The sequence below is a fragment of the Oncorhynchus masou genome, unplaced genomic scaffold, assembly GCF_036934945.1.
Source record: "Oncorhynchus masou masou isolate Uvic2021 unplaced genomic scaffold, UVic_Omas_1.1 unplaced_scaffold_907, whole genome shotgun sequence".
NCBI classification, from domain to species: domain Eukaryota; kingdom Metazoa; phylum Chordata; class Actinopteri; order Salmoniformes; family Salmonidae; genus Oncorhynchus; species Oncorhynchus masou.
In genome coordinates, this window is record NW_027015545.1 from 252395 (window position 1) to 269400 (window position 17006).

The window sequence follows — 17006 nt, forward strand, 5'->3', positions numbered from 1 at the left end:
ACCGTGTATGATCGCTGGATGATTAGTTTTAAGTCTAATACTGCGGGTAATGGAGTCGCCAATGACTAGAGTTTTCAATTTGTCAGAGCTAATTGTGGGAGGTTTCGATGTCTCAGACCCTGTAATGGGTGGAGGTGAGATCAGAGAAGGCTCGGATCGAGTGCTGGCTCGCCTGCCTCTCTTTCGCATGATGTCCAGAGCTGTTGAGTCTTTGAATTAGACATTTCTGTCCAAATCAAGGTTTGTTGTTGCTGTTCTGATGACCAGAAGCTGTTTTCGGTCAAAGGAAATGATGGAAGAGACATTGTGTAAAAAAATATATTTATATTCCGATCACTAAAAAACACACACGAAATTGCTGACCTGGTCAGGAGCCCGGAACACGGCTGCTAACCCTCACAGCTCCAGCTTCCATTAAAATTGGTAAAGACTTGCTACTCTTACAGTTCTGTACTATGGTTTGTATATTTGCTTTCGTGATGGTAAGCTAGGAGACAAAATGTCTGCCACTCAGCCAGTGGTTTTGTTGTGAGGAGTGTGGGGGGTTGGTGATGACCTTCCTCTGTCCTCCTCGTCCCTACTTCCTGCCCAGACAGACTGTCCCAATGGGCTCTGGTCAGAAGGAGTGTATTACAGTCGGCCATTTGGGATGCATCTGTTAGTGGATAGGGCCGTTCCTCCCCAGAGAGACTGGGCTGGATGGGGCCGTTCCTCCCCAGAGAGACTGGGCTGGATGGGGCCGTTCCTCCCCAGAGAGACTGGGCTGGATGGGGCCGTTCCTCCCCAGAGAGACTGGACTGGATGGGGCCGTTCCTCCCAGAGATACTGGACTGGATGGGGCCGTTCCTCCCCAGAGAGACTGGGCTGGATGGGGCCGTTCCTCCCAAGAGAGGCTGGGCTGGATGGGGCCGTTCCTCCCCAGAGAGACTGGGCTGGATGGGGCCGTTCCTCCCAGAGAGACTGGACTGGATGGGGCCGTTCCTCCCCAGAGAGGCTGGATGGGGGTGTTCCTCCCCAGAGAGGCTGGAAGGGGCCGTTCCTCCCCAGAGAGGCTGGGCTGGATGGGGCCGTTCCTCCCAAGAGAGACTGGGCTGGATGGGGCCGTTCCTCCCCAGAGAGGCTGGATGGGGCCGTTCCTCCCCAGAGAGGTTGGATGGGGCCGTTCCTCCCCAGAGAGGCTGGATGGGGCCGTTCCTCCCCAGAGAGGCTGGAAGGGGCCGTTCCTCCCCAGAGAGGTTGGATGGGGCCGTTCCTCCCCAGAGAGGCTGGATGGGGCCGTTCCTCCCCAGAGAGGCTGGATGGGGCCGTTCCTCCCCAGAGAGGCTGGATGGGGCCGTTCCTCCCCAGAGAGGCTGGATGGGGCCGTTCCTCCCCAGAGAGGCTGGATGGGGCCGTTCCTCCCCAGAGAGGCTGGATGGGGCCGTTCATCCCCAGAGAGGCTGGATGGGGCCGTTCCTCCCCAGAGAGGCTGGGCTGGATGGGGCCGTTCCTCCCCAGAGAGACTGGGCTGGATGGGGCCGTTCCTCCCCAGAGAGACTGGGCTGGATGGGGCCGTTCCTCCCAGAGAGACTGGGCTGGATGGGGCCGTTCCTCCCAAGAGAGACTGGGCTGGATGGGGCCGTTCCTCCCCAGAGAGGCTGGATGGGGCCGTTCCTCCCCAGAGAGGTTGGATGGGGCCGTTCCTCCCCAGAGAGGCTGGATGGGGCCGTTCCTCCCCAGAGAGGCTGGAAGGGGCCGTTCCTCCCCAGAGAGGTTGGATGGGGCCGTTCCTCCCCAGAGAGGCTGGATGGGGCCGTTCCTCCCCAGAGAGGCTGGATGGGGCCGTTCCTCCCCAGAGAGGCTGGATGGGGCCGTTCCTCCCCAGAGAGGCTGGATGGGGCCGTTCCTCCCCAGAGAGGCTGGATGGGGCCGTTCCTCCCCAGAGAGGCTGGATGGGGCCGTTCATCCCCAGAGAGGCTGGATGGGGCCGTTCCTCCCCAGAGAGGCTGGATGGGGCCGTTCCTCCCCAGAGAGACTGGGCTGGATGGGGCCGTTCCTCCCCAGAGAGACTGGGCTGGATGGGGCCGTTCCTCCCCAGAGAGACTGGGCTGGATGGGGCCGTTCCTCCCCAGAGAGACTGGGCTGGATGGGGCCGTTCCTCCCAGAGAGACTGGGCTGGATGGGGCCGTTCCTCCCCAGAGAGACTGGGCTGGATGGGGCCGTTCCTCCCCAGAGAGACTGGGCTGGATGGGGCCGTTCCTCCCCAGAGAGACTGGGCTGGATGGGGCCGTTCCTCCCCAGAGAGACTGGGCTGGATGGGGCCGTTCCTCCCCAGAGAGACTGGGCTGGATGGGGCCGTTCCTCCCCAGAGAGACTGGGCTGGATGGGGCCGTTCCTACCCAGAGAGACTGGGCTGGATGGGGCCCGTTCCTCCCCAGAGAGACTGGGCTGGATGGGGCCGTTCCTCCCCAGAGAGACTGGACTGGATGGGGCCGTTCCTCCCCAGAGAGACTGGGCTGGATGGGGCCGTTCCTCCCCAGAGAGACTGGGCTGGATGGGGCCGTTCCTCCCCAGAGAGACTGGGCTGGATGGGGCCGTTCCTCCCCAGAGAGACTGGGCTGGATGGGGCCGTTCCTCCCCAGAGAGACTGGGCTGGATGGGGCCGTTCCTCCCAGAGAGGCTGGGCTGGATGGGGCCGTTCCTCCCAAGAGAGACTGGATGGGGCCGTTCCTCCCCAGAGAGACTGGACTGGATGGGGCCGTTCCTCCCAAGAGAGACTGGGCTGGATGGGGCCGTTCCTCCCCAGAGAGACTGGGCTGGATGGGGCCGTTCCTCCCCAGAGAGACTGGATGGGGCCGTTCCTCCCCAGAGAGGCTGGATGGGGCCGTTCCTCCCCAGAGAGGCTGGATGGGGCCGTTCCTCCCCAGAGAGACTGGGCTGGATGGGGCCGTTCCTCCCCAGAGAGGCTGGATGGGGCCGTTCCTCCCCAGAGAGACTGGGCTGGATGGGGCCGTTCCTCCCCAGAGAGACTGGATGGGGCCGTTCCTCCCCAGAGAGGCTGGATGGGGCCGTTCCTCCCCAGAGAGACTGGGCTGGATGGGGGTGTTCCTCCCCAGAGAGGCTGGATGGGGCCGTTCCTCCCCAGAGAGACTGGATGGGGCCGTTCCTCCCCAGAGAGGCTGGATGGGGCCGTTCCTCCCCAGAGAGGCTGGGCTGGATGGGGCCGTTCCTCCCAAGAGAGGCTGGATGGGGCCGTTCCTCCCCAGAGAGGCTGGATGGGGCCGTTCCTCCCCAGAGAGACTGGATGGGGCCGTTCCTCCCCAGAGAGACTGGATGGGGCCGTTCCTCCCCAGAGAGACTGGGCTGGATGGGGCCGTTCCTCCCCAGAGAGACAGGGCTGGATGGGGCCGTTCCTCCCCAGAGAGACTGGATGGGGCCGTTCCTCCCCAGAGAGGCTGGATGGGGCCGTTCCTCCCCAGAGAGACTGGGCTGGATGGGGCCGTTCCTCCCCAGAGAGACTGGGCTGGATGGGGCCGTTCCTCCCCAGAGAGACTGGATGGGGCCGTTCCTCCCCAGAGAGACAGGGCTGGATGGGGCCGTTCCTCCCCAGAGAGACTGGGCTGGATGGGGCCGTTCCTCCCCAGAGAGACTGGGCTGGATGGGGCCGTTCCTCCCAGAGAGACTGGGCTGGATGGGGCCGTTCCTCCCAGAGAGACTGGATGGGGCCGTTCCTCCCCAGAGAGACTGGGCTGGATGGGGCCGTTCCTCCCCAGAGAGACAGGGCTGGATGGGGCCGTTCCTCCCCCCGAGAGACTGGGCTGGATGGGGCCGTTCCTCCCCAGAGAGACTGGGCTGGATGGGGCCGTTCCTCCCCAGAGAGGCTGGATGGGGGTGTTCCTCCCCAGAGAGACAGGGCTGGATGGGGCCTTTCCTCCCCAGAGAGACTGGGCTGGATGGGGCCGTTCCTCCCCAGAGAGACTGGGCTGGATGGGGCCGTTCCTCCCCAGAGAGACTGGGCTGGATGGGGCCGTTCCTCCCCAGAGAGACTGGGCTGGATGGGGCCGTTCCTCCCCAGAGAGACTGGGCTGGATGGGGCCGTTCCTCCCCAGAGAGACTGGGCTGGATGGGGCCGTTCCTCCCCAGAGAGACTGGGCTGGATGGGGCCGTTCCTCCCCAGAGAGACTGGGCTGGATGGGGCCGTTCCTCCCCAGAGAGACTGGGCTGGATGGGGCCGTTCCTCCCCAGAGAGACTGGGCTGGATGGGGCCGTTCCTCCCCAGAGAGACAGGGCTGGATGGGGCCGTTCCTCCCCAGAGAGACTGGGCTGGATGGGGCCGTTCCTCCCCAGAGAGGCTGGATGGGGCCGTTCCTCCCCAGAGAGGCTGGATGGGGCCGTTCCTCCCCAGAGAGGCTGGATGGGGCCGTTCCTCTTTAGAGAGACTGGATGGGGCCGTTCCTCCCCAGAGAGACTGGATGGGGCCGTTCCTCCCCAGAGAGGCTGGATGGATGGGGCCGTTCCTCCCCAGAGAGACTGGGCTGGATGGGGCCGTTCCTCCCCAGAGAGGCTGGATGGGGCCGTTCCTCCCCAGAGAGGCTGGATGGGGCCGTTCCTCTTTAGAGAGACTGGATGGGGCCGTTCCTCCCCAGAGAGACTGGATGGGGCCGTTCCTCCCCAGAGAGGCTGGATGGGGTCGTTCCTCTTTAGAGAGACTGGATGGGGCCGTTCCTCCCCAGAGAGACTGGATGGGGCCGTTCCTCCCCAGAGAGACTGGATGGGGCCGTTCCTCCCCAGAGAGACTGGGCTGGATGGGGCCGTTCCTCCCCAGAGAGACAGGGCTGGATGGGGCCGTTCCTCCCCAGAGAGACTGGGCTGGATGGGGCCGTTCCTCCCCAGAGAGACTGGACTGGATGGGGCCGTTCCTCCCCAGGGAGGCTGGGCTGGATGGGGCCGTTCCTCCCCAGAGAGGCTGGATGGGGCCGTTCCTCCCCAGAGAGACTGGATGGGGCCGTTCCTCCCCAGAGAGGCTGGGTGGGGCCGTTCCTCCCCAGAGAGACAGGGCTGGGTGGGGCCGTTCCTCCCCAGAGAGACTGGGCTGGATGGGGCCGTTCCTCCCCAGAGAGACTGGGCTGGATGGGGCCGTTCCTCCCCAGAGAGACTGGGCTGGATGGGGCCGTTCCTCCCCAGAGAGACAGGGCTGGGTGGGGCCGTTCCTCCCCAGAGAGACTGGGCTGGATGGGGCCGTTCCTCCCCAGAGAGACTGGGCTGGATGGGGCCGTTCCTCCCCAGAGAGACTGGGCTGGATTTTGGCCGTTCCTCCCCAGGGAGGCTGGGCTGGATGGGGCCGTTCCTCCCCAGAGAGGCTGGATGGGGCCGTTCCTCCCCAGAGAGGCTGGATGGGGCCGTTCCTCTTTAGAGAGACTGGATGGGGCCGTTCCTCCCCAGAGAGACTGGATGGGGCCGTTCCTCCCTAGAGAGGCTGGATGGGGCCGTTCCTCTTTAGAGACACTGGATGGGGCCGTTCCTCCCCAGAGAGGCTGGATGGGGCCGTTCCTCCCCAGAGAGACTGGATGGGGCCGTTCCTCCCAGAGAGACTGGGCTGGATGGGGCCGTTCCTCCCCAGAGAGACTGGATGGGGCCGTTCCTCCCCAGAGAAACTGGGCTGGATGGGGCCGTTCCTCCCCAGAGAGACTGGGCTGGATGGGGCCGTTCCTCCCCAGAGAGACTGGGCTGGATGGGGCCGTTCCTCCCCAGAGAGGCTGGGTGGGGCCGTTCCTCCCCAGAGAGACTGGGCTGGATGGGGCCGTTCCTCCCCAGAGAGACTGGGCTGGATGGGGCCGTTCCTCCCCAGAGAGACTGGGCTGGATGGGGCCGTTCCTCCCCAGGGAGGCTGGGCTGGATGGGGCCGTTCCTCCCCAGGGAGGCTGGGCTGGATGGGGCCGTTCCTCCCCAGGGAGGCTGGGCTGGATGGGGCCGTTCCTCCCCAGGGAGGCTGGGCTGGATGGGGCCGTTCCTCCCCAGAGAGGCTGGGCTGGGTGGGATTGACATTGCACCTAATTTATCTCCTCCAACTGAGATGCTGTTGATCCCAAGGTCACTAGACCTCAGAGTTGGGTTGTATTACTTTGTTGTTAAACACCTTCTTATTGGTATTGTTGATTAAACATCTGTCTGTGTGGGACACTGTCTATGAGTGGTATTTGCGTAAGTCAATTTACAAGGTAAATTGAGTGTGTGGTTGACTTGTATTTAGACTACGCACGCACACACGCACGCACGCACACACTCACACACACACACACAGAGCAGCAGGAATAGTTAAGCGGTGTTTTGTTGCTGCTTCATGTTGAGTGTTAAAGGATAAGTGGTTATTGAGGTTTCATGTTGAGTGTTAAAGGATAAGTGGTTATTGAGGTTTCATGTTGAGTGTTAAAGGATAAGTGGTTATTGAGGTTTCATGTTGAGTGTTAAAGGATAAGTGGTTATTGAGGTTTCATGTTGAGTGTTAAAGGATAAGTGGTTATTGAGGTTTCATGTTGAGTGTTAAAGGATAAGTGGTTATTGAGGTTTCATGTTGAGTGTTAAAGGATAAGTGGTTATTGAGGTTTCATGTTGAGTGTTAAAGGATAAGTGGTTATTGAGGTTTCATGTTGAGTGTTAAAGGATAAGTGGTTATTGAGGTTTCATGTTGAGTGTTAAAGGATAAGTGGTTATTGAGGCTTCATGTTGAGTGTTAAAGGATAAGTGGTTATTGAGGTTTCATGTTGAGTGTTAAAGGATAAGTGGTTATTGAGGTTTCATGTTGAGTGTTAAAGGATAAGTGGTTATTGAGGTTTCATGCTGAGTGTTAAAGGATAAGTGGTTATTGAGGTTTCATGTTGAGTGTTAAAGGATAAGTGGTTATTGAGGTTTCATGTTGAGTGTTAAAGGATAAGTGGTTATTGAGGTTTCATGTTGAGTGTTAAAGGATAAGTGGTTATTGAGGTTTCATGTTGAGTGTTAAAGGATAAGTGGTTATTGAGGTTTCATGTTGAGTGTTAAAGGATAAGTGGTTATTGAGGTTTCATGTTGAGTGTTAAAGGATAAGTGGTTATTGAGGTTTCATGTTGAGTGTTAAAGGATAAGTGGTTATTGAGGTTTCATGTTGAGTGTTAAAGGATAAGTGGTTATTGAGGTTTCATGTTGAGTGTTAAAGGATAAGTGGTTATTGAGGTTTCATGTTGAGTGTTAAAGGATAAGTGGTTATTGAGGTTTCATGTTGAGTGTTAAAGGATAAGTGGTTATTGAGGTTTCATGTTGAGTGTTAAAGGATAAGTGGTTATTGAGGTTTCATGTTGAGTGTTAAAGGATAAGTGGGTTTCTAATGTCGAAGAGAAGAAGAGTCTGTTATAAAGGGGATTCAGGTCCTCCTTGTCAAGCCCTTTGGAGTTGCACTCCGAAACCACCAACACTTTCCTCTCTCTCTCTCTCTCTCACTCTCTATCTGTCTCTCTCTCTCTCTCTCTCTCTCTCTCTCTCTCTCTCTCTCTCTCTCTCACACTCTCTATCTGTCTCTCACTCACTCACTCACTCACTCACTCTCTCTCTCTCTCCAGGCTCCAATCCCAAAGACTGTCCTGATTCCCATCAAGTCCTCTGTGTCTCGGTTCCGGAACAGTGTGGAAGGGCTGAACCAAGAAATAGAGAGGATCATCATCTGTGACGCAGGAGAGAGGGACGACACCCACCATGTCCCCGACGGACGCCGTGCCCCCCCACCGCTGTCCCAACGCCCCTCCTCTCCTTCAATCATATCACAGTGCTACAGTAGCTCTGCTTTCCGCAGCATCAACACCCAGACACCCCAGGGTGGGAGAGGGGCCTGTGGAGGTAACGGCAGCCGCTCAGAGTCTGTCTCCCCCTCCTTCCTGACTGTCCCCACCGACACGGAGATGACGGGGGAGAGAGGGGGATACGGAGTGGGAGAGAGCCCCTTGCCTAATAGTGATGAGCTGCTAACGGACTGCAGAGAAAAAGGTGAGGACTGCCCTCGGGAACCACAGACACATAGCAGAGACCCACCCTCTCTCCCTGAGACCCACCCTCTCTCCCGGAGCCCTCTTCCACTAGAATGAACTAGAATAGTCAGCCCAGCCCTCTTCCACTGGAATGAACCAGACTAGTCAGCCCAGCCCTCTTCCACTAGAATGAACCAGACTAGTCAGCCGAGCCCTCTTCCACTAGAATGAACCAGACTAGTCAGTCGAGCCCTCTTCCACTAGTATGAACCAGACTAGTCAGCCAAGCCCTCTTCCACTAGAATGAACCAGACTAGTCAGCCGAGCCCTCTTCCACTAGAATGAACCAGACTCGTCAGAGGAGCCCTCTTCCACTAGTATGAACCAGACTCGTCAGAGGAGCCCTCTTCCACTAGAATGAACCAGACTAGTCAGCCGAGCCCTCTTCCACTAGAATGAACCAGACTAGTCAGCCGAGCCCTCTTCCACTAGAATGAACCAGACTAGTCAGCCCAGCCCTCTTCCACTAGAATGAACCAGAGTAGTCAGCCAAGCCCTCTTCCACTAGTACGAACCAGACTAGTCAGCCGAGCCCTCTTCCAGTAGAATGAACCAGACTAGTCAGTCGAGCCCTCTTCCACTAGAATGAACCAGACTAGTCAGCCCAGCCCTCTTCCAGTAGAATGAACCAGACTAGTCAGCCGAGCCCTCTTCCACTAGAATGAACCAGACTAGTCAGCCGAGCCCTCTTCCAGTAGAATGAACCAGACTAGTCAGTCGAGCCCTCTTCCACTAGTATGAACCAGACGTAGCAGGTCAGCCCTCTTCCACTAGAATGAACCAGACTAGTCAGTCGAGCCCTCTTCCACTAGTATGAACCAGACGTAGCAGGTCAGCCCTCTTCCACTAGTATGAACCAGACTAGTCAGCCGAGCCCTCTTCCAGTAGAATGAACCAGACTAGTCAGCTGAGCCCTCTTCCACTAGAATGAACCAGACTAGTCAGTCGAGCCCTCTTCCACTAGTACGAACCAGACTAGTCAGCCGAGCCCTCTTCCACTAGTATGAACCAGACTAGTCAGTCGAGCCCTCTTCCACTAGAATGAACCAGACTAGTCAGCCGAGCCCTCTTCCACTAGTATGAACCAGACTAGTCAGCCGAGCCCTCTTCCACTAGAATGAACCAGACTAGTCAGTCGAGCCCTCTTCCACTAGAATGAACCAGACTAGTCAGCCGAGCCCTCTTCCACTAGAATGAACCAGACTAGTCAGCCGAGCCCTCTTCCACTAGAATGAACCAGACTAGTCAGCCGAGCCCTCTTCCACTAGAATGATCCAGACTAGTCAGCCGAGCCCTCTTCCACTAGTATGAACCAGACTAGTCAGCCGAGCCCTCTTCCACTAGAATGAACCAGACTAGTCAGCCCAGCCCTCTTCCACTAGAATGAACCAGACTAGTCAGCCGAGCCCTCTTCCACTAGAATGAACCAGACTAGTCAGCCGAGCCCTCTTCCAGTAGTATGAACCAGACTAGTCAGCTGAGCCCTCTTCCACTAGAATGAACCAGACTAGTCAGCCGAGCCCTCTTCCACTAGAATGAACCAGACTAGTCAGTCGAGCCCTCTTCCACTAGAATGAACCAGACTAGTCAGCCGAGCCCTCTTCCACTAGAATGAACCAGACTAGTCAGCCGAGCCCTCTTCCACTAGAATGAACCAGACTAGTCAGCCCAGCCCTCTTCCACTAGAATGAACCAGACTAGTCAGCCGAGCCCTCTTCCACTAGAATGAACCAGACTCGTCAGCCGAGCCCTCTTCCACTAGAATGAACCAGACGTAGCAGGTGAGCCCTCTTCCACTAGAATGAACCAGACTAGTCAGCCGAGCCCTCTTCCACTAGAATGAACCAGACTAGTCAGCCGAGCCCTCTTCCACTAGAATGAACCAGACTAGTCAGTCGAGCCCTCTTCCACTAGAATGAACCAGACTCGTCAGCCGAGCCCTCTTCCACTAGAATGAACCAGACTAGTCAGCCGAGCCCTCTTCCACTAGAATGAACCAGACTAGTCAGCCGAGCCCTCTTCCACTAGAATGAACCAGACTAGTCAGTCGAGCCCTCTTCCACTAGAATGAACCAGACTAGTCAGCCGAGCCCTCTTCCACTAGAATGAACCAGACTAGTCAGCCGAGCCCTCTTCCACTAGAATGAACCAGACTAGTCAGCCGAGCCCTATTCCACTAGTATGAACCAGACTAGTCAGCCGAGCCCTCTTCCACTAGAATGAACCAGACTAGTCAGCCGAGCCCTCTTCCACTAGAATGAACCAGACTAGTCAGCCGAGCCCTCTTCCACTAGAATGAACCAGACTAGTCAGCAGAGCCCTCTTCCACTAGAATGAACCAGACGTAGCAGGTGAGCCCTCTTCTACTAGAATGAACCAGACTAGTCAGCCGAGCCCTCTTCCACTCGAATGAACCAGACTAGTCAGCCGAGCCCTCTTCCACTAGAATGAACCAGACTCGTCAGCCGAGCCCTCTTCCACTAGAATGAACCAGACTAGTCAGTCGAGCCCTCTTCCACTAGAATGAACCAGACTAGTCAGCCCAGCCCTCTTCCACTAGAATGAACCAGACTAGTCAGCCGAGCCCTCTTCCACTAGAATGAACCAGACTCGTCAGTCGAGCCCTCTTCCACTAGAATGAACCAGACTCGTCAGCCCAGCCCTCTTCCACTAGAATGAACCAGACTAGTCAGCCCAGCCCTCTTCCACTAGAATGAACCAGACTAGTCAGTCGAGCCCTCTTCCACTAGAATGAACCAGACTAGTCAGCCGAGCCCTCTTCCACTCGAATGAACCAGACTCGTCAGCCGAGCCCTATTCCACTAGTATGAACCTGACGTAGCAGGTGAGCCCTCTTCCAGTAGAATGAACCAGACTAGTCAGCCGAGCCCTCTTCCACTAGAATGAACCAGACTAGTCAGTCGAGCCCTCTTCCACTAGAATGAACCAGACGAGACAGCCGAGCCCTCTTCCACTAGAATGAACCAGACTAGTCAGCCGAGCCCTCTTCCACTAGAATGAACCAGACTCGTCAGCCGAGCCCTCTTCCACTAGAATGAACCAGACTAGTCAGTCGAGCCCTCTTCCACTAGAATGAACCAGACTCGTCAGCCGAGCCCTCTTCCACTAGAATGAACCAGACTAGTCAGCCCAGCCCTCTTCCACTAGAATGAACCAGACTAGTCAGCCGAGCCCTCTTCCACTCGAATGAACCAGACGAGACATCCGAGCCCTCTTCCACTAGAATGAACCAGACTAGTCAGTCGAGCCCTCTTCCACTAGAATGAACCAGACTAGTCAGCCGAGCCCTCTTCCACTAGAATGAACCAGACTCGTCAGCCGAGCCCTCTTCCACTAGAATGAACCAGACTAGTCAGTCGAGCCCTCTTCCACTAGAATGAACCAGACTCGTCATCCGAGCCCTCTTCCACTAGAATGAACCAGACTAGTCAGCCCAGCCCTCTTCCACTAGAATGAACCAGACTAGTCAGCCGAGCCCTCTTCCACTCGAATGAACCAGACGAGACATCCGAGCCCTCTTCCACTAGAATGAACCAGACTCGTCAGCCGAGCCCTCTTCCACTAGAATGAACCAGACTCGTCAGCCGAGCCCTCTTCCACTAGAATGAACCAGACTAGTCAGCCGAGCCCTCTTCCACTCGAATGAACCAGACGAGACATCCGAGCCCTCTTCCACTAGAATGAACCAGACTCGTCAGCCGATCCCTCTTCCACTAGAATGAACCAGACTAGTCAGCCCAGCCCTCTTCCACTAGAATGAACCAGAGTAGTCAGCCAAGCCCTCTTCCACTAGTACGAACCAGACTAGTCAGCCGAGCCCTCTTCCAGTAGAATGAACCAGACTAGTCAGTCGAGCCCTCTTCCACTAGAATGAACCAGACTAGTCAGCCCAGCCCTCTTCCACTAGAATGAACCAGACTAGTCAGCCGAGCCCTCTTCCACTAGTACGAACCAGACTAGTCAGCCGAGCCCTCTTCCAGTAGAATGAACCAGACTAGTCAGTCGAGCCCTCTTCCACTAGAATGAACCAGACTCGTCAGCCGAGCCCTCTTCCATTCGAATGAACCAGACTAGTCAGCCGAGCCCTCTTCCACTAGAATGAACCAGACTAGTCAGCCCAGCCCTCTTCCACTAGTATGAACCAGACTAGTCAGCCGAGCCCTCTTCCACTAGAATGAACCAGACTAGTCAGCCGAGCCCTCTTCCACTAGAATGAACCAGACTAGTCAGCCCAGCCCTCTTCCACTAGAATGAACCAGAGTAGTCAGCCAAGCCCTCTTCCACTAGTACGAACCAGACTAGTCAGCCGAGCCCTCTTCCACTAGAATGAACCAGACTAGTCAGCCGAGCCCTCTTCCACTAGAATGAACCAGACTAGTCAGCCGAGCCCTCTTCCACTAGAATGAACCAGACTAGTCAGCTGAGCCCTCTTCCACTAGAATGAACCAGACTAGTCAGCCGAGCCCTCTTCCACTAGAATGAACCAGACTAGTCAGCTGAGCCCTCTTCCACTAGAATGAACCAGACTAGTCAGCCCAGCCCTCTTCCACTGAATGAACCAGACTAGTCAGCCGAGCCCTCTTCCACTAGAATGAACCAGACTAGTCAGCCCAGCCCTCTTCCAGTAGAATGAACCAGACTAGCCAACCGAGCCCTCTTCCACTAGAATGAACCAGACTAGTCAGCCGATCCCTCTTCCACTAGAATGAACCAGAGTAGTCAGCAGAGCCCTCTTCCACTAGAATGAACCAGACTAGCCAGCCGATCCCTCTTCCACTAGAATGAACCAGACTAGTCAGCCGAGCCCTCTTCCACTGAATGAACCAGACATAGCAGCCGAGCCCTCTTCCACTAGTATGAACCAGACTAGTCAGCAGAGCCCTCTTCCACTAGAATGAACCAGACTAGTCAGCCGAGCCCTCTTCCACTAGAATGAACCAGACTAGCCAACCGAGCCCTCTTCCACTAGAATGAACCAGACTAGTCAGCCGAGCCCTCTTCCACTAGAATGAACCAGACTAGTCAGCAGAGCCCTCTTCCACTAGAATGAACCTGACTAGTCAGCTGAGCCCTCTTCCACTAGAATGAACCAGACTAGCCAACCGAGCCCTCTTCCACTAGAATGAACCAGACTAGTCAGCCGAGCCCTCTTCCACTAGTATGAACCAGACTAGTCAGCAGAGCCCTCTTCCACTAGAATGAACCAGACTAGTCAGCCGAGCCCTCTTCCACTAGAATGAACCTGACTAGTCAGCAGAGCCCTCTTCCACTAGAATGAACCAGACTAGTCAGCCCAGCCCTCTTCCACTAGAATGAACCAGACTAGTCAGCCCAGCCCTCTTCCACTAGAATGAACCAGACTAGTCAGCCGATCCCTCTTCCACTAGAATGAACCAGAGTAGTCAGTCGAGCCCTATTCCACTCGAATGAACCAGACTCGTCAGTCGAGCCCTCTTCCACTAGAATGAACCAGACTAGTCAGTCGAGCCCTCTTCCACTAGAATGAACCAGACTAGCCAGCCGATCCCTCTTCCACTCGAATGAACCAGACTCGTCAGTCGAGCCCTCTTCCACTAGTATGAACCAGACATAGCAGGCATAAAAAAAACATACAACCGTTTTTCAGGGAAACTTTGGTTGGAAATACTGTGTCCCTGAAATCCAGATCCATTTCTTGCGAACTTGCAAAGGCTACGCTAGAATGAACGATTTGCATCTTTAGCAATCTATTGATAGGTCAGCCTCCTGTCATTCATAAAGTGAGTAATGACAGTGAACTACTACTGGTTTGACAGTCTGCTGTGTGTCCCTCCTCCTGGTACCTGGGTATTTGTGTTGCGTGGTATTCTGTGGTACCAGTCAACTGTCTTTACACGAGGGCATGATGCTCCTTCCACGTCCCTGTGAGTCAATTTGAACGTCGCGTATAGAGCCCCACGGTGGAGGTTTCATAACACCCATAAAACCTAGCGTTCAAATTATGACTCATATCGTGGTACTCCTTAATGTGTGTAACAAGTCGAAATCCACTTAGTTTTGTTTTAATGCCACATTCATTTATTGTATTTCATCTGTTTCATATGCTGCATTAAAGGGAAGCGATTTACTTTGATGGACGAGCAGTAAGCTTGACTCATTTATAAAAGGAACTGACTAAATAAAGTCAATCTCATATACAGTATCTTTACCATTCAGAAATCATACAATGTAGTTGTACAGTGGGGCAAAAAAGTATTTTAGTCAGCCACCAATTGTGCAAGTTCTCCCACTTAAAAAGATGAGAGAGGCCTGTAATTTTCATCATAGGTACACTTCAACTATGACAGACAAGATGAGAAGGAAAAAAATCTAAAAAATCACATTGTAGGATTTTTAATGAATTTATTTGCAAATAATGGTTTATTTATTTATTATTATTATTTATTAAGGAAAGCACTGACCGCCCAGGCTGATAACTGATATGTTATATAATTACTCATAATAATAATGACTTTTCCCAGACCTCGGGCCCAGCTCTCCGCTCCCTAAATACGCCTCCTCTCCTAAACCCAACAACAGCTACATGTTCAAACGAGAGCCTCCTGAGGGCTGCGAGAGAGTCAAGGTCTTCACTGAGGAAACACAGTCAGTACTTTTTACTCTCATATCAATGATCATGTTGTTGTTTCTTAGCGTCCTTCTCCTCTTGTTCTGCCTTTATCTCTCTGCCTGAGCCTGCAGAGCATTAAACCTTGAGATGATGATAATGATCCCAGACTAGCTGAGTCAGAATGTGCTGTTATGTTTAGTGACACTTCTGTTCTCTCTGTGTGTTTGCGGTTTTCCCCCTCTCCCCTCTTCTCCCCCTCTCCTCTCTTCTCCCCCTCTCCTCTCTTCTACTCTCCTCTCTCTCCCCCCTCTCCTCTCTTCTCCCCTCCTCTGCTCTCTTCTACCCTCCTCTGCTCTCTTCTACCCTCCTCTCCTCACTTCTCCCCCTCACCTCTCTTCTATCCTCCTCTCTTCTCCCCCTCTCCTCTCTTCTACCCTCCTCTCCTCTCTTCTACCCTCCTCTCCTCTCTTCTCCCCCTCTCCTCTCTTCTACCCTCCTCTCCTCTCTTCTACTCTCCTCTCTTCTCCCCCCCTCTCCTCTCTTCTCCCCTCCTCTGCTCTCTTCTACCCTCCTCTCCTCTCTTCTCCCCCTCACCTCTCTTCTATCCTCCTCTCTTCTCCCCCTCTCCTCTCTTCTACCCTCCTCTCCTCTCTTCTACCCTCCTCTCCTCTTCTCCCCCTCTCCTCTCTTCTACCCTCCTCTGCTCTCTTCTACCCTCCTCTCCTCTCTTCTCCCCCTCTCCTCTCTTCTACCCTCCTCTCTTCTCCCCCTCTCCTCTCTTCTACCCTCCTCTCCTCTCTTTTCCTCTCCCCTCCCCTCCTCTCCCCTCCCCTCCTCTCCTCTCCTGTTCTTTCCCCTCCCTCCCCAGGTCCAAGCCTCCCCAGCAGGTCCCTTGTCCTCTCCTGAGGTCCAAGATTCCCCAGCAGGTCCCTCAGTTCCTCACAGGTCCAGACAGGAACAAGGTCAACTTCATCCCCAACAGTGGCTCTGCCTTCTGCCTCGTCAGCATCCTCAAGCCCGTCCTCCCCACGACCACCCAGGAGCTCAGCCTGAAGAGCCCCGGGTCCGGGCCAAACCTTACCTTGTCCCCCTCAGCACACCTCTTACTGGGGCTTCCCTCAGCCTTTCTCCCCTGACCCTGGACCAACAGACCAGCTAGAGTCCCTACCAACAGACCAGCTAGAGTCCCTACCAATTTACCAGCTAGAGTCCCTACCAACAGACCAGCTAGAGTCCACCATATCTACAGGCCCCAAACCAGCCCCACAATAACCAGCAGACCACCATAACTACAGGCCCAAACCAGCCCCACAATAACCATCAAACCACCATAACTACAGGTCCCAAACCAGCCCCACAATTACCAGCAGACCACCATAACTACAGGCCCAAACCAGCCCCACAATAACCATCAAACCACCATAACTACAGGCCCCAAACCAGCCCCACAATAACCATCAAACCACCATAACTACAGGCCCCAAACCAGCCCCACAATAACCAGCAGACCACCATAACTACAGGCCCAAACCAGCCCCACAATTACCAGCAGACCACCATAACTACAGGCCCCAAACCAGCCCCACAATAACCATCAAACCACCATAACTACAGGCCCCAAACCAGCCCCACAATAACCAGCAGACCACCATAACTACAGGCCCCAAACCAGCCCCACAATAACCAGCAGACCACCATAACTACAGGCCCCAAACCAGCCCCACAATAACCAGCAGACCACCATAACTACAGGCCCCAAACCAGCCCCACAATAACCAGCAGACCACCATAACTACAGGCCCCAAACCAGCCCCACAATAACCATCAGATCACCATAACTACAGGCCCCAAACCAGCCCCACAATAACCAGCAGACCACCATAACTACAGGCCCAAACCAGCCCCACAGCCAGTGGTTTGAAGTGAACTGGTCTCAACAACCGAGACTCTCATTGATCTCAGAGATGAATCTAAACCTAAAGACTCTGTTCCGTACCCCATTCATGTTTACCTGTGACAGTGGTAGTATCCATCTGCATTTCCTGGAAAGAAAATAAGTCGTCTGTATTTTGTCATATTTTTCTGCAGTGGAGCTTTGTATCAGAAATGTATTTTTATGTAATGCATGTAATAAACAAAACAAGGATATGACTGGTTTTTTTCCAGTTCAGTTCTCTGTGAGACCAAGAGACCTGGTTACGATCACAGTGTTCTCAGGTTGACAAAGGTCCGAGATCTCCTCAGTGATTCAGATGCAGAGGGGCATATTATGTGGTGGAGGTGGTACCATAACTTTCCAAGAGTTCTAGAACCTTTCAAGAGTTCTAGAACATTTTAAGAGTTCCAAGAGTTCTAGAACCTTT

The 17006-nt window shown here is 54.8% G+C and overlaps 1 protein-coding gene across 1 annotated transcript in view; it reads left to right on the forward strand.

Moving 5' to 3' along the window:
* LOC135538097 (protein FAM117B-like) overlaps positions 1–16794 on the forward strand; it is a 52844-nt gene extending 36050 nt beyond the window's left edge. Inside the window, exons 4-6 of the mRNA XM_064964081.1 lie at positions 7572–7992; positions 14555–14678; positions 15512–16794. Of these exons, the coding sequence (XP_064820153.1) occupies positions 7572–7992; positions 14555–14678; positions 15512–15779 (813 nt within the window). The 3' untranslated portion in view covers positions 15780–16794. The remainder of the gene's footprint in view (positions 1–7571; positions 7993–14554; positions 14679–15511) is intronic.
* Positions 16795–17006: the final 212 nt, after the last annotated feature.